This window comes from Thunnus maccoyii, chromosome 2 (assembly GCF_910596095.1).
Source record: "Thunnus maccoyii chromosome 2, fThuMac1.1, whole genome shotgun sequence".
Lineage (NCBI taxonomy): Eukaryota > Metazoa > Chordata > Actinopteri > Scombriformes > Scombridae > Thunnus > Thunnus maccoyii.
In genome coordinates, this window is record NC_056534.1 from 16,354,750 (window position 1) to 16,373,575 (window position 18,826).

The 18,826-nt window shown below is 39.7% G+C and overlaps 1 protein-coding gene across 3 annotated transcripts in view; it reads left to right on the plus strand.

Moving 5' to 3' along the window:
• Positions 1-13,448, plus strand: part of cxxc4 (CXXC finger 4) — a 28,754-nt gene extending 15,306 nt beyond the window's left edge. For all 3 annotated transcript variants that reach the window (XM_042389846.1, XM_042389855.1, XM_042389840.1), the window contains one exon: positions 13,104-13,448. In XM_042389846.1, coding sequence (XP_042245780.1) covers positions 13,104-13,148 — 45 coding nt within the window. In that variant the 3' untranslated portion in view covers positions 13,149-13,448. The remainder of the gene's footprint in view (positions 1-13,103) is intronic.
• Positions 13,449-18,826: the final 5,378 nt, after the last annotated feature.

Consider the following 18,826-nt stretch of genomic DNA (forward strand, 5'->3'; position numbering starts at 1 on the left):
TATGTAATTTTTTTCGTTTTTTAGGTTGCTTCAGGTGGAGTATTAGACTTCTGACTCTAACTAGATGACTTTAATCCTTGTTTCTCTTTCTTCTTAGGGAGGGAGGTTTTCTCCATATGCCTAGGGAGCTGACCTTACATTGTTAGTTTGTGTCTATCCCAGTTAAATTAAATAAAACAAAATTAAGAATTCTTAGTTACATAGCATTGGATTTGACAACACAGAGTATATAAATGCACTCGTACAGTGGTTTTCAAACCTTTTGACTTAAAACAAAGCAATGTCTACTGGCAACCCCTTGTCGCCCATTGCGCATATCCACCGGTTGTAACCAATTCAGCCAAAGGCAGGTTTCTGCTTTATTTTAATCATTTCTAGAAGCCTGAAGAAGTAAAAGAATCCACAAGACAAAAAGCAAATATTAGAGGAAAGTCTGAAAAAATAAGCTTTCCACAACTTAATCATCTCACTTAAAATGTTACTTTTAATGAGATCTTCTATGTTCCTCAGCATAGAAACATGGAAGTCTCCTGGATAATCTAACATTTAATTTATGTCTTAATTGTTTCAACGTTGTTGTTGAGGCTTCATGTTTTTTCTGTTAGTTTGGCATAACGGGCAGCACTAAATACTATGATACCCATGAGCCTCAGCAGTTGTTGCTATGGAGAGGAAGCCTAATCAGAGCTGTAACTAATCTCTTTGTCTGTGTAGTTGTTAGCAAACATAGCAACATATATGTCAAATTCATCAAAAACTGCAGGTTGTTAATTGTGTTTTCTCAACAAATTTTAAATTTTAGCTTCCCTGAGCTGTTAGTGGTGCACGCAATAGAATTTAAGCTTGATGATTGGACGTTTCTTACCAAAATGCACCTTGGCAGACATAGTCAACTTCTCAACTTACGTTTGTATGTACACAAGCTTGTACTTTTGACTTTTATCCAAGAATATAGAAGATATTCTCTAATACAAATTTTCATCTTTTTCTGATGATTAAAGTGGGAGAGTTTCATGTTCATCAAAGTGCTCCAACTGTGAGTCACCTAACATTGTGTATGGAAAAAATAAATGAGAATCATACTTCTGGCAGACGCTGGAGAACCACTGCATTAGTAGCCAATTCCTAAAGCTTAAATGATTTGATGGGAGTTTGCTGCACATTGCAAAATAATAGTATGAATCAATACCAGCATCATCTACATGAGTCAATACCAGCATCTTTTTCTTATACATCCTGTATTGGAAGTAGCTTAAAAGTATAAACAGCATGACACAGAGTATAGGTACTGCACTAGGCAGGTGTGATCTTGTGGTATTTAAAACCTTTCCTTAAGTGGAGTTTTTGCTACTTACTGGTTTTGATGCATAGATTGATTTGACTCGAGTCTCTATTACCTGAGTGCAATTAAAGATTCAACTTCAACTGTGTGTATTTCCTAATCCTAACCTAAATATTATGCTGATTTACAGTAAATATGCAGAGCTCTGCATATAGACCTTCTGAGTTTAAGGGCTCCCACACAGATGCTGAGAAATCTGCTCAAAACAAGAAGGCCTGCTCCTACTTTGCATTTCAATTTAACATTTCAGAGAACTGGCAGCATGTTGCCTCGCTTAGCCTTCGCTTCGTTACACCCACATGGCTTCTCGCCGTGCTTGCTGACGTCTTCCACTGTTCAAAGGGCTGCAACTTGGCTGAGAAATTGGGGATTTCCATACGAGATCCCTCAGGTATCTACACACTCAACGCGTGTCCTGCTCATCTTCCCCCTCCTCCTCCTCTGCTCCCATCCTACAATGTCTGCCCCTCTCCCTGCTCATACTGCTCTGATTTCCTGTCTCAGAGCTCAATTGACCTCGCTGCTGCATCTCTTTGTTTTGCTTTCCTGAAATCTCAGCAGCACCTGAAAGCTTCCATATAGGGTTCGCTCCCAGGGGAGAGTTAGCTTTGTAGCGGCGCTGTGTAAAATTGCTTTACTTGGACAAGGGTACTTATATGAAGCTAATTGAAATGGAAGCTGGCACTGTTGTACTTAGTAGCAGGCAGGTGATCCCGGTCGCAGACGGCAGCCTCTGACCCAAGGGTGCTGCCTCAGTTCCTTCCTACAGTATGATGGTCGGCTCAGCCTCCATCTGTGTGGGCAGGGATTTTCCATGCATGATAAATGGAAGAGGCATAGTGTCTGAGCGCTGTTTCAACAGCAGAATGTCTCTCTTTTTTTAACCAAGATATCTCATACTGTATGAGAGCATTGTGTAAGATTTTATTCTATGTTAGAACAAGAGATTTCTAACTAATTACTGAATGGGTGTGGCAACACTAAAACAACATATGTTCAAGGCTGCAAGGCCTTGTTCCTGCCATTGCTCCGTATTATTATGACAAATGCTGATGACTCTCTGGACAAAAACAATTGAGTATGAGAAGTCATTTTTCATGTAAGCTATTTTAAATGAAGATGAACAAATACATTTAAGTGCAACTGATTTGCCAAACATGTTTTTGAAGAAACATACTAACTGCTGGGATTACATTCACTGGAAATGTTTATAAGGTAACATGCTTACACTCCACAGAAGTTGTACTGAGGATGTATGGTTGGGCATACAAAGCACATTGCTTTTACACCAACGACCAGGGTTTTGTGAGGTTTAGGTTACTTGATAAATGTTAGAAAAAGATTGAAAAAACACAAAATGTTCAAACAGACATATCTGCAAAATGTTCACTGATAACGTATTTCATTTGATTTTACAACGATATCTGCTTTTGCAATACAATAACAAAACTAAAGCATGTTTCATGTTTTTTATAGTGTTTTTTAGGCAGCACTCACAGCACTGGGTTAAGGTTTGGGAAAGATGGTGGTTAAATATTGAAAAAGTCTATCTTTCCTTATCAAAAGCACTTTTGCTGCCTAATACGCAGGACTCAGGATGCAAATACTGGTCTCCAATATCAAGGTCTTGCGCTTTATATGCCCACTGTCCACATACATCTTCTCTACAAATTGCATGTGAAAAAAAAAGTAGCACTTCTCTCACTCTAAACACGTTGCCGCTGAACATAATCCAGGCAGCATTAAATTTCTGTTTAAAATGTATGTAGAAACATAAAGTCTAGAAGACACATGACTATGTTTTCTGTTGTCTTGCAGTTCAGTTCAAGCTGGTAAATATCCAGATTTAAGGGTTAATTCATACCAAGTAACATAGGGCTGAAAACTCATGCTGGAACTGCTCTCTATGATTTCTAACTTTCAAGCATCTCGCCACGCCCCGCTCAGTGATGTCACTGGCTCAGCAGGTGTTTTGCCTTTGGCAGCTGATGGAAAACATCTGCTGTGACATCATTGATTTGGGGTGTGTCCAGAGGAGAGCAGCAGATTGCAGTTCAGCAGCTTTCCTCCATGTGTGATTCAGTGTGGATTTAACATTTTCAAGCATTTGACTGTATTGTGTTTCAACTGCCGTCGACACACACTGACTTCCTCATAACATATTGCAGACATATTGCATATACATATATACATATTTCAGAGTTGCCCCAGTTATACTTGGCTCGTTCCATTTCACTGTCCACTCAATGGCTCTCTGACTGTTTGATAGAAAATGTATTTTCTGAAGCCACTGAGGCTTGGCCCGTCTCACTGCGAATCCAGTCCTATGGAGGTCTAGTAAAATATACATTCTACAGAAATACTGCACTGTAATTACATTCCCCTATTAGCATATGGAGGCTTGGAGTCACACTGCACTCAGCCTCCAGCAGCACTTTGCCATATGGTCTGTCTGCGCTTCTCAGGCGATATTTGGCAAAACTCTTGCAGAAGGTCAAATATCAAGTCAGAGGACTGTGCCAGAATTGCATCTATGCTAATTGCTTGCTCTCTCTTCCTCTGCCCCCTCATCCATCTCATACTCTTCTGCTGCTCGCTCTCTCTTTCCTCCCTCTCTTCCTCTCCCACTGAAGTAAGTAATCTGCTTTAGGATGTTTCTGAGATGGAGATGGATTTGGTTTTCCTTCGCTGCCCCTCAGCGTAATCTCCCCCCTGTGACCACCCCGCCTCTCCCAGGCACAGCTCTTAAGCACACCATCATACATTCCCCCCTGCACCCCTCTCTCCACACATGCATAGTCAGCAAAAAACACCCAAATTCCTCATTACTCACAAACATCCGCAATACACTTAGCTTGATTTGCTCATATGGATGCCTGGTGCAAGGCTGGACCTTGAATTTAAAGATTGTAACCGTATTTCAGTATTGGTATGCTATCACAACACAGGTGTACTTGTGTTCCTTGTATGCATTAGTGCTATGAGTGTATTCAAGTGGGACGGGTGTTTGAGTACATACGCTCTTTTCGGGAAAAAGTAGCTTTTGGTATCCCACTTTTGTTAAAATGTCTAACTAAGAGTCCTTCATGAAAAATCATTAAGCCGATCTGTGCAGAAGACGAATTGAAAAACTGCTGATAAATGTCTGCAAGGGTTAACACCATACTACATATTCAGTGGCAACCTTTCCTATCACAGGGCACTGAGGTTCTGATCTCAGAGTGATTTTTAGGGGAGTAAAATTGGGATTTGAAAATTTGAGCTGATAATAAATGCAAAGAAATTACAACCCTTGATTGTTTATTTCAAATCATTATAAATGGGAGGATATTCTCACTCTCGTTACTTGGATCCAGTCCAACCACAGACATTGCCTCCGCTGACCTCTGCTCACTGAGCTCATATTTCTGTGATGATTATTAGTTAGCTCTAAGCTATAAAAACACGAATATTTGGCAAAATAGTGAGCAGATTGAGCACAATTGTTTCATCTTTTTAAGAAAAGGCCTCCAGCTGTATGTCTACTAGTATGTCAAAATGCAAAAGAGAACTACATTTCTTGAGACAACTGGGTTTGACAATTTGACTGATAAGATCCACAAAGATTTACACTGCTAAGTATCTTTTTTGGCTTTAAAAATTGATATTTCTAAGGTTAATAATGTTAATATCATAGTTTGAAAGTTATACTCAGAAAGTATGATAGAACATGAGGAAATGCTGTTGGTTGTGTGCATAACACTTAAGATGATGACATTATCAACAAGATCAAAGAGGATTATTTTTCATATTTGAAAAGAAATCAAGAGATATTTTATTAAGAAATAAGTTATTTGTTTTTGTTGCATGGAAATAAGTCAGTGTTATTACACCAAATGTTCCCTAAATGTTCCAACATAAACCAAAGCAATAGCAGCCAAGCCGATACCTGATATTTATTTATTTGTTTAGTTGTTTATAGGTTAATAATGCACATTAATCAACATTGACATTTTAACAACATCAATGTGCAATTGTGAGTCCCAACACAACCAAAAACTGACAAAATGTAAAAAAATAAAAAATAAAAAAAAACATTAATGAAGAAACTGGAGGAAATGTGCCATAATATATTGTCCTTACAATGTTATGCATACAACACAATCAGACTAGTATAAAATACTATACTGAATCTAGAGTCTGTGAAAACCTCAGGTCAACCAGGTGCACATATTGAGCAGATCTTAGACATATTTTGAGTTTGATTTTAAAAATGCTTTATGCAATGCAGTTCTCAAAATCATTAGAGTATTCCAGAGGTTTGCTGCTCTGATTGTCCAATTTTGCTGTATCTGAACAGGGCAATATGGTTGCTTCTGGCAACTATCCTATAATAATGATTCATATTTAACATGGCTTTATCCTTTATGATGTACAGTAGGTGTAACTGTACTTTGTAATAGCACTGCACTGCAGCTTTAAAAATTTAAAGTTATCTTGCTAATTGGTTTCTTTAGATCATTCGAGGAAATATATTTTGGGGTTTTAACAACCAATCCACAAAGCAAAAGATGATTTTGTCAGAGCAAGTGCTTATTACATTATAGCCACATTAATTATTTACTTATTATAAGTAGAATTTATATTTTTTTTATCATTATCATTTATATATGCAGGTAATATTCAAGGTTTAGGATTGTGCGCAGAGCAGGGTGTGTTTGCGTTATGGTGTTGTGATGCAGGACTGGGGGCAGCGGCGTGTGGATGACTAGATGAGCGCTCTGTCCGTGATAGCGGCCTTGGAGAGGTTCCTTTTATGAACGGCATTGGGTGGCTAGAATATTGGCTACAAGCTTCAAGATGAGATTTCAACCCCCACCCACCAACGCCGATGCAGGTGATGGATTGCCATACCTTCCAGGTTTGAGCTTGGCAACGCCCCAATATTCCTGCAGAATAAAGTGACAGGCAATATATAACACATCAGTTAAGGCTGACTGCACCACTGAAACTTTCCCCCCCCCCTCTTTCTTAGACCTGGAGATTGGCCCTAGATGTTTGGCTGGCCATCAAAGTCCTTCTTGCTTGACTCTGATGAAACATGCTCTTTCCTTACTCCCTCTTTCCCATCTAGTTTTGTCCAGTTTTATCTGCCCCACCACCAGATTACCTAAAAAATAATCAAAGTAATTTCCGTGCATATTGTCATTTTATATTGAAATGGTTGCAGACTAACTTTCTAACTGTAGTTCTGAGGTTTCAGATTTATCTGGGGCTTGCAAGGTGAAAAAAAAAACTGGCTGACCTGCGTTTGCACACGAATTTCAGCTGCAGTTGTGACACTGCATGAAAAGTGTTTGTAATTATGTTTTAAAAAAGCTGGCGTGCAGGCAACTAAAGCAGTGTCAGCCGGAGTTTGTGTGTGCATGTGTGTGTCACGAGAGAGGGGGTGACAGTAGCGTTTATTTATATATATATTTTGTTTGCTGCCTGTCAGAGCTGCATCCAAAGGATTGTGGTTATGAAAAGTGTCCTGGTTCCCAGCCTGTAAGTTAATAAATAATGGGTATTGTCAGGGTAATGTATGGGCCATGCGTTATAATGAGCATTCTGAAACACATCAGCACACTCCCACAGGCTACTATTCAACCTGCCCAGTGCCATTGTCTCTCCCTGAGATTCCTCCCTTTCTGTTTTTTCCCCCATATCTGTCTCTGCCCTGCTTCTATCTGTTCCATCTCTACTCTGATTTTTCAGGCACTACACATTTTTTTTCCAGGATACATTCTCATCTCCAACACATTTTTTTAAATCTCAGAGTATGAGGAGATTCCTAAGAATTCCTAGACAGAAAAAGAGAAGGGGAAAAGGCGAGTTTGTAGTTGGCTGGAAAAAAAAAATCCACCCGTAATTATGGTGAATTAAAAGTTTTATGATGGTTTGCATGCCTGTGTGTGTGTGCCTTGGGTGCCTTGTGTGTATGTGTGTGTTGGTGGGAGGAAAGGGGGGCCTCTGTGACAAGGCTGGCTGGGAGCTGAGGGTTAGTGCCAGACATGTCTCAAGAGAAACCGGGGCACATTTGCAATCACCCTGAGTTCAAAAGGGTAATTTATTCACAGTCTGTGGTTAAAGTAGGGCTGCTCAGAATGCCAGTGGGATTGTGCTGGGAAGCAGAGTAGTAGAGACACATTATTTTCATTTTTTTCTTCCCTTCCCTTCTTGTTTTTCTCTCTCTCTTCCTCTCTCGCTTTTTCCCTCATCGTCCTCTTCATCGCCTGTTGTTGTTTCTGCGAGCCCTGTGTGGCGTCTTTTAACACACGCTGGCGAGCATATTTCACTTTTACATTCATCCACATTGACGTCCCGGCGCTGATTGAATTTTGAGGCGCTGCGGCGTCTGCCATTATCATCCTCATCGTCTTGAGTGGTTTATCTCTGGCCCCGGCTCAGTGTGACGCCAAGGCTGCAGGGGAGAGGAGGGGCAGGGCAGGAGTGGGCTGGAGGTTGAGGACTGTTCATGTGTTTTTATTATTTGTGTGGAAAAGATAAGGAGGACTGGCCTTAACCTGGGTGTTTGGGATTGCGGTTGGAGGTTTATGTCTCGTAGAGGTTAGAGCAGCCTTTACAGAAGCTGCTTTAGTCTGGTTAGTTTGATTATGATTCACTGTCCCATTCTAGCCGTTCCCGTCTCTCTACCACGTCTCAATCAGCCTGCGTCGTGGCTTCAGCATTAACTGCACCTGCCAGGTTCAGTTAGGATCACAGGGTGTCACGGCTGCCCAGAGACCTCACACTGCCTTGCTAGAATCAGCAGAGAATTATTCCACCACATGTCAGTTTTACTGTGTCGTTATCACCGTAAGCCACTGGCAGACACTTGGAATACATTGCCTACTGTGGTGGTGTGGTGGGGTTAATTTGAGGTCTGGAGAAATCTCTTCCTTCTCCTTCAGTCAGTTCAATACTCGGTCGTGTGCATTCATTGCCAGAGCGGGAAATTGTCTTTCCCTCAGTGTGTCGTTGTAGCCAGGTTGTTATGTATGCTCTGCTGCAGAGGCAGCCATGTTGACGTGAGGCTGAGCTGCTGCCATGGCGTCTTGATTTGAGGTGAAACCTTGGTGTTGCTCCCGTGTCCCGGGTGTAACACTATCAACCCTTCGTGCTACCTTTCTGTCTTCTGTTTTTCCTCCCTTTCTCCTTTTCTGTCTCTCCCTCTCTGTCTGTTGTTTCTTTATTCTTGGGTCTTTTCTCCCTCACTCTCCCTGGCGGTTGATGGAGTGATTTTGAAGGCACATGCAGGTGGGGGAGCAGACAACGTGGAGCTGTGCTAATTGAGCCTTCTTTTTGCCTGGTCACTGCAGTGTGCCGAGGCTAGAAGGCCCGGGAGTGAATCCAAGCAGCACTCAAGAGCCCCACTGGATCGATAACCCGGGAACTTAACAAAACAGAGACATGCCGAGTGCCCAGATCAAGGTCATTATTGTCTCTGGCGAGCCGCACTTCCACCAGGGACTGATCAATGTGAGAATATGGATCAAGATAAACATTCTCACCTCCCCTTTCTCTCTGCTTCGCCTGAGCTCTTAGAGCGTCACATTCTAGATGGAGAGAGCAGAGCTTAAGGCGGAAAGTGCCCCTGTGGATGTTCCATATCCAACATGGATGTGCACACGATGTCCACAACATGTGCCTTCATTGGAAGAGTTGTCGTAGTACTCTGACAGACATGTTGATACATTTTATAGAATGAAGTTGTTAATAAGGGGCGTGTTTGTCGATACTTACTAGCTTCGCTGTTTATTCCTGAACTTGGAAATGTGCTTAACTGCAGATTAGCCTTTGTCCTCAAGACTTCATTTGGTCTTTAGCTCAATTTCTGTTGCCACACATTTAATATAGCATCACTATGTAACCCTGTATTATTTTATCATTGGAACATAATTCGATTGAACGTACAGGTCTTAAAATACTTTTCCTGTACAATGTTTGCAAAAATTATATTTTGCTGATAAGCATTTGCATAATTCTTTGGCTGCATTTCCACTGTGAACATTGTGTGTAGATTTCAGATGTATTTTGTGAAAGACACAGTAATGGTGGCATGTGTCTCTGCCATTAACTAAAAAGCTAATGAGTTAGCTAACATTTGTTTGCTATACAACCTTTGTCCATAATATGCTCAGTCTGAAGATTATTATGTCACGTAGTCACTATCACATGTTCACAGCTCTTCTTCCACATTTGTTCCAAATAAACCCCTGTCTCTCCTGTAGAAAACGTTGACGTGCATAGTTAAGTTAAATTGCTACAATGCCATGTTGAATCATTTCTGTCATCATCAGTTTTAAAGTACAGAAACTGATGTTGAAGTATGAAATTTCAAGAAATGTTAATTTAAGTTGAAAAACCGGAAAAACAAGCGAACTAGTCAATTTGCCAAAGAAAGACATCCATAGCTCAGGGACACATTTTTTAAAAATTATTTTAATATAGACATAAAACAGATCTTTCCCAGTGTGTTCTGGTGGCTCTGGTATGCAACTATGGTAAACTCTGCCTTGGCACCTTTGTTTCTTGTTACTCGCCCATCATTTCTCTTTTTCTCTACCATCAAACATCTTACAAAGCAGAATGACATGAAAATATATTTATAAAAGCCTAATTGCTTCCAAAAAAAATTATAAAACACAATTAATGGAGCTACAGTGACACAACAAGGGGGCAGGCATCTGCTCACTGCAATTAGGCAAAGAGAAAACATCAGATCTTCTGTTAGAGCGTCTTGAGCCTTCAAAACATGATGATGTTTCATTTTGTCCATGACTTTAAATTGGTGATGATGGTATCCTGCTGTTCTGGGTCCCTCCATTATTCACTTGGAGGGATAATAGTAATTGCTTAATGTAGTGTGAAAAAATGGTAAGTGGTTGCTACACACGTAGGACTGAATGTATGCGTCCAAAACTAGTTTGAAGATGAGCTTCTACCTGTCAACATGCAGCTGACCATTACATACTGAGTTTAGGCTCTTTCCCTACAGAGATATCAGGAATATCCTAAAATTTGTTAGTGAAATCTACATCTTTATAGGTAATGACTGAACACTTGGACTATTAACCTTTCAAGTAATATGGCTTTGAGCTTGGGGATGATTTGTTGTGTTTTGTTGGAGGCAATCAGTTTAATAAATATAGTTGGCTGATATCCTTATCAGATGGGTTTGCAGACCTTTTTATTTTTATTTATTCATTTCATGTTTCTTCTAATGAATTGTATGAGCTTTTTTGTCCCCATCATTTAGTCTGATCCTGTCATCGCTCAGCATGTTATGTCAAGCCTGAATAAGGTGCTTATTATGGCGTCAATAATGCCATCACAAGCACCAGCCAATGATGTGCACTTGTTGGAGCACAATGTTCCCCACATACTTTTACAACAATGACTTTTGCAACTTCCTTCTCCAGATATGTGATGATCTCTTTAAGCATTGTGGTGGTGATAATGTCTTAAGATTTTCTAAAAACATGCAACTGAAATGCAAAAAAAAAACCCTAAAAACAAACAACAACAAAAAACCAAACAAACTATAATTTCACTGTAAGTGTAAAACTGGGTAATATGCTAAATATGGCTCCATAAATATGGCTCCATAAAAGGGGAAAAGCGCAAAAATGCTTGTTGGATATTTTACAGTGGGGCTGACACAACATAACTGAGAATATTTTTCTCATATTAAAATATCACATACATGTTATGGTACATAAATGTAAAATTGCATGTTAAAAATTCAAACTGATGCTCAAAACAATTATCTGTGTTGAACTGTTTTGTCGAGCTGCTACTTAAGAATATTTTCATAAAGGATTAATCTGCTGAATACGACGATTAATTGTTTCATCCATAAAATGTCAGAATATTGTGAAAATGCCCATCACAAGTTCTTCAAAATGTTGTTGTTGTCAGAACAACAACAAAGATACTGTATTTCCTCAAATAAAAAACAGTAGTCGATTAAAAACCGGATCTCCAGTAATGGCCGGGGGTGTGGTTGACATGAACAAATAAAGGCCATCCCTAAAAACAAACTGTGGAAAAAACTGTAGTTACAGTATTAGTAACAGTAGTTACCTGGATGTAACTCAAGTTCTATGACTACATGTGTAGCCCTCTAGCCAACCTTCACAGAGGAGGGAGGGGGACAGAGGAGACGCAATATCGTTTAAATACGGGGATAACGGTGTATATTTTAATAGTAATGACAATAGCGCCACTACATAAGCATGGGTAACCAGGGTAACTTGGCTAAGCCGAGTATACATCCATAAGCATGCTACGCGCATGCTATAGCTAAATGGTGCACTGCCAAAGCAGACTGGGTGAAACTCAAGTGCTAGAATTATTGTTCCACACCTCGGAGTAAGTGGATTACCAGTAATGCAGTAACAAAAATTTTACAAAGCAAATGGAAGCAGATCAGAAAACAAGGAGGCTTCGTACTAAAATATGAGCAAATATACTTATCAAATAGATGGAATTAGAAATAAAGGCTTCTCTCTAATATAAGCCTGCTTCCAATAAAGGCCTGGTACCCTCTTCAGTTGAGGTAAATAAAGGCCCCGGCAACTATTTTAGGAAACACGCTACTCATTTTATTATCATAGAAGACCACAAAAAGCAGGAAATCTTCACATCTGAGTGGCTGGAACCAGCATTTTTTTTTTTTTACATATTTTTCCTCAAAAAAAAAGACTTTATCAGTCAAGCTGTTGCCAATGAATTTTTTTTTTTGATCAACTAATTGTTTCAGCACTACTGTTATGCACTACATAAGAGAAAACTCTTCACACACGTAAAACAAAAAAACATAAATCATTTTGTTTATATTAAATGGTTAGAATCATTTATATGGGCAACAAAATTTTGATATGATCATACTGTCACAATACAATTACAATGAAAGTCAGTGTATGTTTTTATTCAGTTACTGCCCATAACAACGGTACACTGTAAATACTGTTTACATGTGGTCCATAAACTATATATGCCTTACTGTCAGAGCCTGTCTGGTCCTACGGCATTCATCAGCATGCCTTTAAGGAGCCACAGATGACACTTGGTATTAAAATGTCAAATTGCCCTCCACTCAGACTAAAGTGATTTTAGTTGTGATTATGCACCATTTCCCCCTGTCAACAGCAAAAGAAAAAAAAAAGAAAAATCAAAAAAAGTGCTAATTGGTCGTAGGGATTGGTGGGAGACTTCAGTATTTTATGTCTCTGACTTCTAAATGAGTTTCCAAAAGGAGAGGCTGTCACTCTGGCATAGAGGTTTTTGGGGAGAAGGAGGAGGGGCGGCTGCTGGCGCAGGCTCAAATTGAAATGATGCACTGTTCCCCCTCACTGCGGCTAGAGCTCACAGTAATTAAATGCCTCATTGTTGCTTCTTGGGAATTTGTATTGAATATTTCATTCAGCGTAATGATTATTTGGGTGTGGGTGGGACGTGGATGTAATCACCTTGGCTGGCTCTTTGATGAAATACTTGGTTTGGTGGTTGTGCGTTATAGCGTTTTAAGTGCCCTTCTGGGTTTTTCAGCTTTTTCAGACTGCTATTATCCATCACCAGCCCTGATATGATGGATTATTGGCTTTCATATGTGGCTGTAATTTCCTTATACTGTATATATTTTTTGTAATCTGTTGCAGAAAATAAATGACATTGCAATGACATAACCCTGAAACCTGCAAATAAAAATGTGTCCTTCACATTGTGTCTCCCACAGAGGACGCCGGTCAACAACGGCGAAGCATTTCGGTGGTTCTTTTAGAGATGTGAGCTGTGGCCGCCCCATCCAGCAGGAGGGCAGGTGGGACTCTTGACTCTCTGCCAGGAGCACTTGACGGGTTCACAGAACCCAACGCGCCCAACACATTTGGAGCAGAGGAGAGAAGAAAAGTGGACAGATAAAAAGATAAATGAAAACATAATGGTGTTGTTTTAACTCTGTAATTTCCTTTTCTGTGTAATTATTGTACCTTTTGACAGTATCATAATGTATATTTTTGGTGTCTATGAATGTGTTTTCAGTGTTGTGGCTGTAGCTTTACAGCCAATCCTATGTAAAGGACTCAAACAGACAATCATACAATCATACTGAATCCGTCAAACAGAAGAGGCCACAAGGATTGATGATATAACAAACACAACACACTTTACTCTGGAGCAATAATCTATTCTGTTGATTATTCTTCAACCTTTCATTTCTGTTGATTCCTGAATCATTTTATCCAACTGAATCATCTTCTTGTTTTGTCTTTTACTTCATCTGGAAACCTTTTTTAAAATGGCACGCTATTGTAAAGACCGTCGCTGGCAGTGTGATGTGTCTCGTCGAGAGTGACGTCGTGAAGGACGGCAGCAGAGCTTCTGTGATGGGCTTGTAGACAAGTTTTCTCCTTTGAGTAGACTCACTGCAGAACAGGGCACATTGTCTTGTGTGGTGAGTTGCACTTCTTTTGAAAGTCTAATTGGGCATTATTTGATTGTGACAGCACCAGACATGTATGAGTCACACTGCTGTCTGGAGGTCATATTCTCAAAGATGATCCAAGTACACGTTTTGAACAAAACTATATAAATCATCAAACCATTTTTTTTTCTTTCTCATGATTTGGAGTACAAAAGGTAGGGAGTGCTGCCAGTAGAGGAATTGTGGGTTATGTTGAGAACATTCAAATTTAGAATTAAGTACTTTCCATGATACATATTTGACATATCAGATGTTGTTCTGGAGCTAAGGAATAGTCTGGACTTTTCTCCTGCAGAGAAAACAGCAGTCCTTTCTCCTGCAAAGTACACGTTACACATTCCAAAAACAAAAATTATTCAATAAGTTACTCATTGTCTTAAACCCTATTGTTGCATGTGTAAATGTGTTTTGGTTTTAAAGATTACTAAGAATTTGTATATTGTTGTTGTGATGCTTTTATGTGTTAAAATAAAAAAAAAATTACTTCAGTAAAAGACATCTTGACAGAAAATGTTTTTTATGTGGAAGAATCACCAAAAAATAAATCCACCGACAGGAAACGTGAAATTAAGTGATCACTTAAGATCACCTGATAAGTACTACCTTTATATTTTTTTCTTACTGCAAAGCATCAGCAGAAATAGCAACCAAGACAGGAGACAGGAGAAATAAAATAGTATTGGTTGCTTCCCCAGTCACGTATTTCCTAGAATACTAAAATGTTGCATGGAGAAGAGTGGTTCCCAGAGGCAGCAGACTTTAAAGGACTAGTGAAATCCCATGTGGTTTGTCATGCTGGAATGCACTTGGGGGGGGTGGAGCACAGGGGGGAGGGCCGAGGGGAAGCAAGAGAAGGGAGGATGGCGGGTAGAGGGGTGAAGCGAGACAGGTTCCTGAGATAGCATGAGCAACTGAGTGATTGCTGGGTCTTTGGGTTTCAGGGGTAGGGTAGGGGGTGGGAGTACTTATGGGAAGTGGGGAGGACAGTAGGAGGAAAAGGGAGGACAGAGGCTTATTTGGGCGGGAGCTGAGGAGGGTAGGGGTGTCAAAGCTGAGGAGAACGAGCAGAGAAGGAGGAAATCATCCGGGACCGACTTCTTCCCTGACTGAGCACGCTTGCCATCACCCAAATTGAGCTGCTGCCTGGTTAGGGACAGCCGGGAAGACGACTTCAAGTGCTCCGCAGCGGCGGTGTTGGCGGCAATGTGGTGTCTAGGCGCCGAATCCCCCTCTCTGGTCATCAGAGGTCGATAACGTGCATCAGAGGTGCGTTGGCTCGCTCACTCCCTGGCCGGTGAGATTAAATAACATCAGAGACAGCTCTCTCTAATCCTTCCCCCACCTCCCCTGCACTGTGGAACTGGGATTTAAAGTCCTCAGGCCCCAGTGGTAATGTTGTGTTTCCTGCTTCAGGCAGAGACAGAGACTGAGGAAGTAAGGAGCACGTTAGCAAGTAAGTGAGGTGGTGGGAATATAAAACAAGTCCTACAGGCTCAAGCCTCCAAAATGTTCTGGGCAATGACACACAAATTGACTTTTTTGACTTTAGTAGCTTGCAAAAATCACATAGAAGTAACCCTTTTCCGTATACATTTTCCTATTCTTGAGTGAAGCAATTTTTCTCTAAAAAAAAAATTAAGCTGTACATTATTCTAAGAACTTTTAAAGGATTAGCTCAACATTTGAAGAAATATGCTTATTCACTTTTTTTCCGTGAGTTAGATGAACAGATCAATACCCATCTCTACTGTCTACGTTGAGTATGGAGGTGAGTAGCATACCTTAGCATAAACACTGGAATACAGCTAGCCTGGCTCTCTCAAAATTCAGAAATAGACCTACCAGAAACTCTAAAGCTCACTTATTAACACATCTTATCTTGTCTGTTTACATCTGTACAAAACCAGAAACGTAAAAATTACAATTTGAGGTTTCAGATGGGGTTACATGCTCTAACTATGTATTGACAAATAACAGTCTTTCCATCCACTCAGCATTTCTGTGTGGCATCTCCGTTGGTTGACTGGAAACCTCACTGTGACAACATGACTCAGGGAAGTCGCTGTGACTTATAGTTTCAGCACATAACTTCTTGTAAAACCACAAACTATTATTTTCACATCACTGTGTATGGATAAAATTAATGAAATACAACATGTTAGTTAAATGCAGTAGAGGTGTTCGTAAACAACTAGCCTGGCAGCAGGCTAACTAACTTTTTGGGTATGAGGATACGAGGCCCACGCATTCAGCCTTGAAGGCTGACTTTAGGTCTTGAATTACATGAAGCTGATGCGTCATTTTTTGGTGAAACACTTTAATATATTATATGTCACCAGATTCTACTGCAGTTGTCACCCTAAGTTTGACATGGCTGTCATTTCTATCATTTATGATAACATTGCGCTCACTGCTGAGATCTTGGAAGTTGACAACATCTCTACAATAAAGTCCTATGGAACAAGAACCAAGTCAGACAATCAGACAGGTTGTCAATAGCTAATACTTTAGCCAGATTACCTAAATTACTTTATTTGGAGGTAAAACAGAAAGATGTGAAAGAATCCCGCATTGTCCAGTCAAACTGTGCACATGAACAAATACAACTACAGTAGGTCAAGGTTGAACCAGAAAGTCAGTTTGTGAACTGTGATGTTGAGTAATAGTTTTACTATTCATCTTTGTTTTCTCTTCCTAATCAGTTTGGCTCACAAGGGGATTTGTTCACAACCTGTATGATATTTTCACTGCATGTTCTTTTTAGCAATTTTGCCATATTTTCAGAACTTAGCAATTAATTACTGAATTGTTGATTGGATTAATGGTCAACACTGCAAGAATAAGAATATATAAACCAGAATGATCTTTTAAGAAAGAAAAATGTGTTAACAGTCTTTTCCTGTTTGTGAATAGTGTAACATTAGACACAGTAATTCAAAGTGCTGCACTTTTTCAATGTTAAAACATTGTTATTAACATTTAATTTTAAATCACTAGGAGAGGGAAAGACTCCAAAATAAACTTAATGAAATGGAGCCCTGATATGCCACTCTCTTTTTTGGTCTCATCCACCTCCTGCATAAGACATGAGGCTTTTTAGCTTAGTAGATGTTTTACTTTTGTCACTAGTGCTTGGTTACTTTGGCTCTCTACCATTTTGTGCATGTACAGAGTATGTACAGTCAAATTCTCTGAGCTTGCTTGAAATAGCTACATATGATGGTTCTGGTGGTGAGAGCCATGAGACTCAACAATAGCACCAAAACAATGAGCTAAAAGCACCTACACTCTCACACTACGCAGTTATAACTGTGTGTTCAGACAGAACTCAAAGCCAATTTTAGAAGTGGCACAATTGCATTTAGAGTAAATTTGCAAACTGACGTGAAGATGAAAATGTTTCAACTTGAGTGAAAAATTTGCGCATATCGTTGGGCTTTATGGATGTTCTTCATAACTGGACAGAGACAAGATGAAAAAAGAGAGAGAATGGAGGGAAATAACGGGAAGAACCAAAGTTTTTGGTGAGTTCTGAGTTCAGTCAGAGGTTGAACTGAACACACTACCACAGACACGGTCAGTGCTAGCTTACAGCTAACGTACAATTGATATTTTGGCTGTTTGTAATAATAAAATATAAAAATTATATTAATAATAATTCTGCCTGAACACACCATAAGACACTCCATATCTTTTACTCATTTTTTGATTACTTAAAGCTTTCCCATGCCACTAAGGAAAGTACTGCTCTCTATAATGCTCTTATCGGTAGCTGGAACTATGTGGATTCTTACATTTTTCAAGTAACAAGCCTGTTGCTCACCCATATTAGTGAGAAATGATGTAATCTTGTTTGAGAAATAACATTTGACAAATAAAATCTTATTATTTTTAATAAATGCTGAAATGAGATTTTTTAGCAGTGAACTCAATTTGAACCTTACTGTATTCACACTCACATGAAATATGTTATGTTTGCTGATGGCAAACATATTATAGTCACTGGAAGTGGATGGAAGTCACTACAGTAACATGAACTAGTGTGGGAAGCCAAATGGAGCAGCATTTCTGGAGATGATCAACAGAAGCAAGCTGAAATGACATTCAGGAAAAGTATTTCATTAAGTCTGTATGTCATCACACAACCATAAATGTGCCACAAGACTGCAGTGAATCTTTACTTGTCCTATTGACACAAAAAAATGTGGGGTATTCTCTCAAGAGCTTTGTAGACTGTAACAGCAAACGCAGATCTCTGTCTTTCCTCACACTTCATAATGACCCTCTAAAGATCCTCTCTATGAAACTGACAGAGGTTGAATATCAGCTGTCACTCAGATAAACAGCAAAATGAATATAGGTCCCTGTGATGCCAGTTGTGCCACTGGGTGCCAGGGGTTAGTGGGCCAATCAGATGTGCTTACCCTCTCTGTGTCCTCCACAGAAATGCAGACTCTGTGATAATCCCTTTAGGGATTTTGACTGAGAATACTCCCTCACTCTACTGTCATACTTCTTGGCACTAAGCAGAGAAAAAATACACACACACCTTCTTGTGAGGAGGTACTGAGAAAGGACATGTACAATTTGGAAAATTAAACCAATAATGAAGGAATAATTAATGAAAGACGTAAAATGTTCTCTAATTATCGTATCACTTCAGTTAAAACAAAATGAATGAATGATATGTTCCTGGAGCGAGTGAGGAATTTCAAGGTTAGTGCCATCTTAAAGCAGTTTGATATTGTTTTATCAGCATATTAAATGATTCAGAATTTTTGTGTAATAAATCCCAATTTCTCTTTTGCATCTCCATCTGTGTGTGAAACTGTATACTTGCAGATACTCACGTTGCACATACTTACATACCGTTACACAACGCACATAACACTTTCCCACATTGACTGACTCGCATGCAGAGGACAGAGAATGAGGCCGAGAGAGAACGACACGTAGAGCCTCCTTCCCTACCTCCC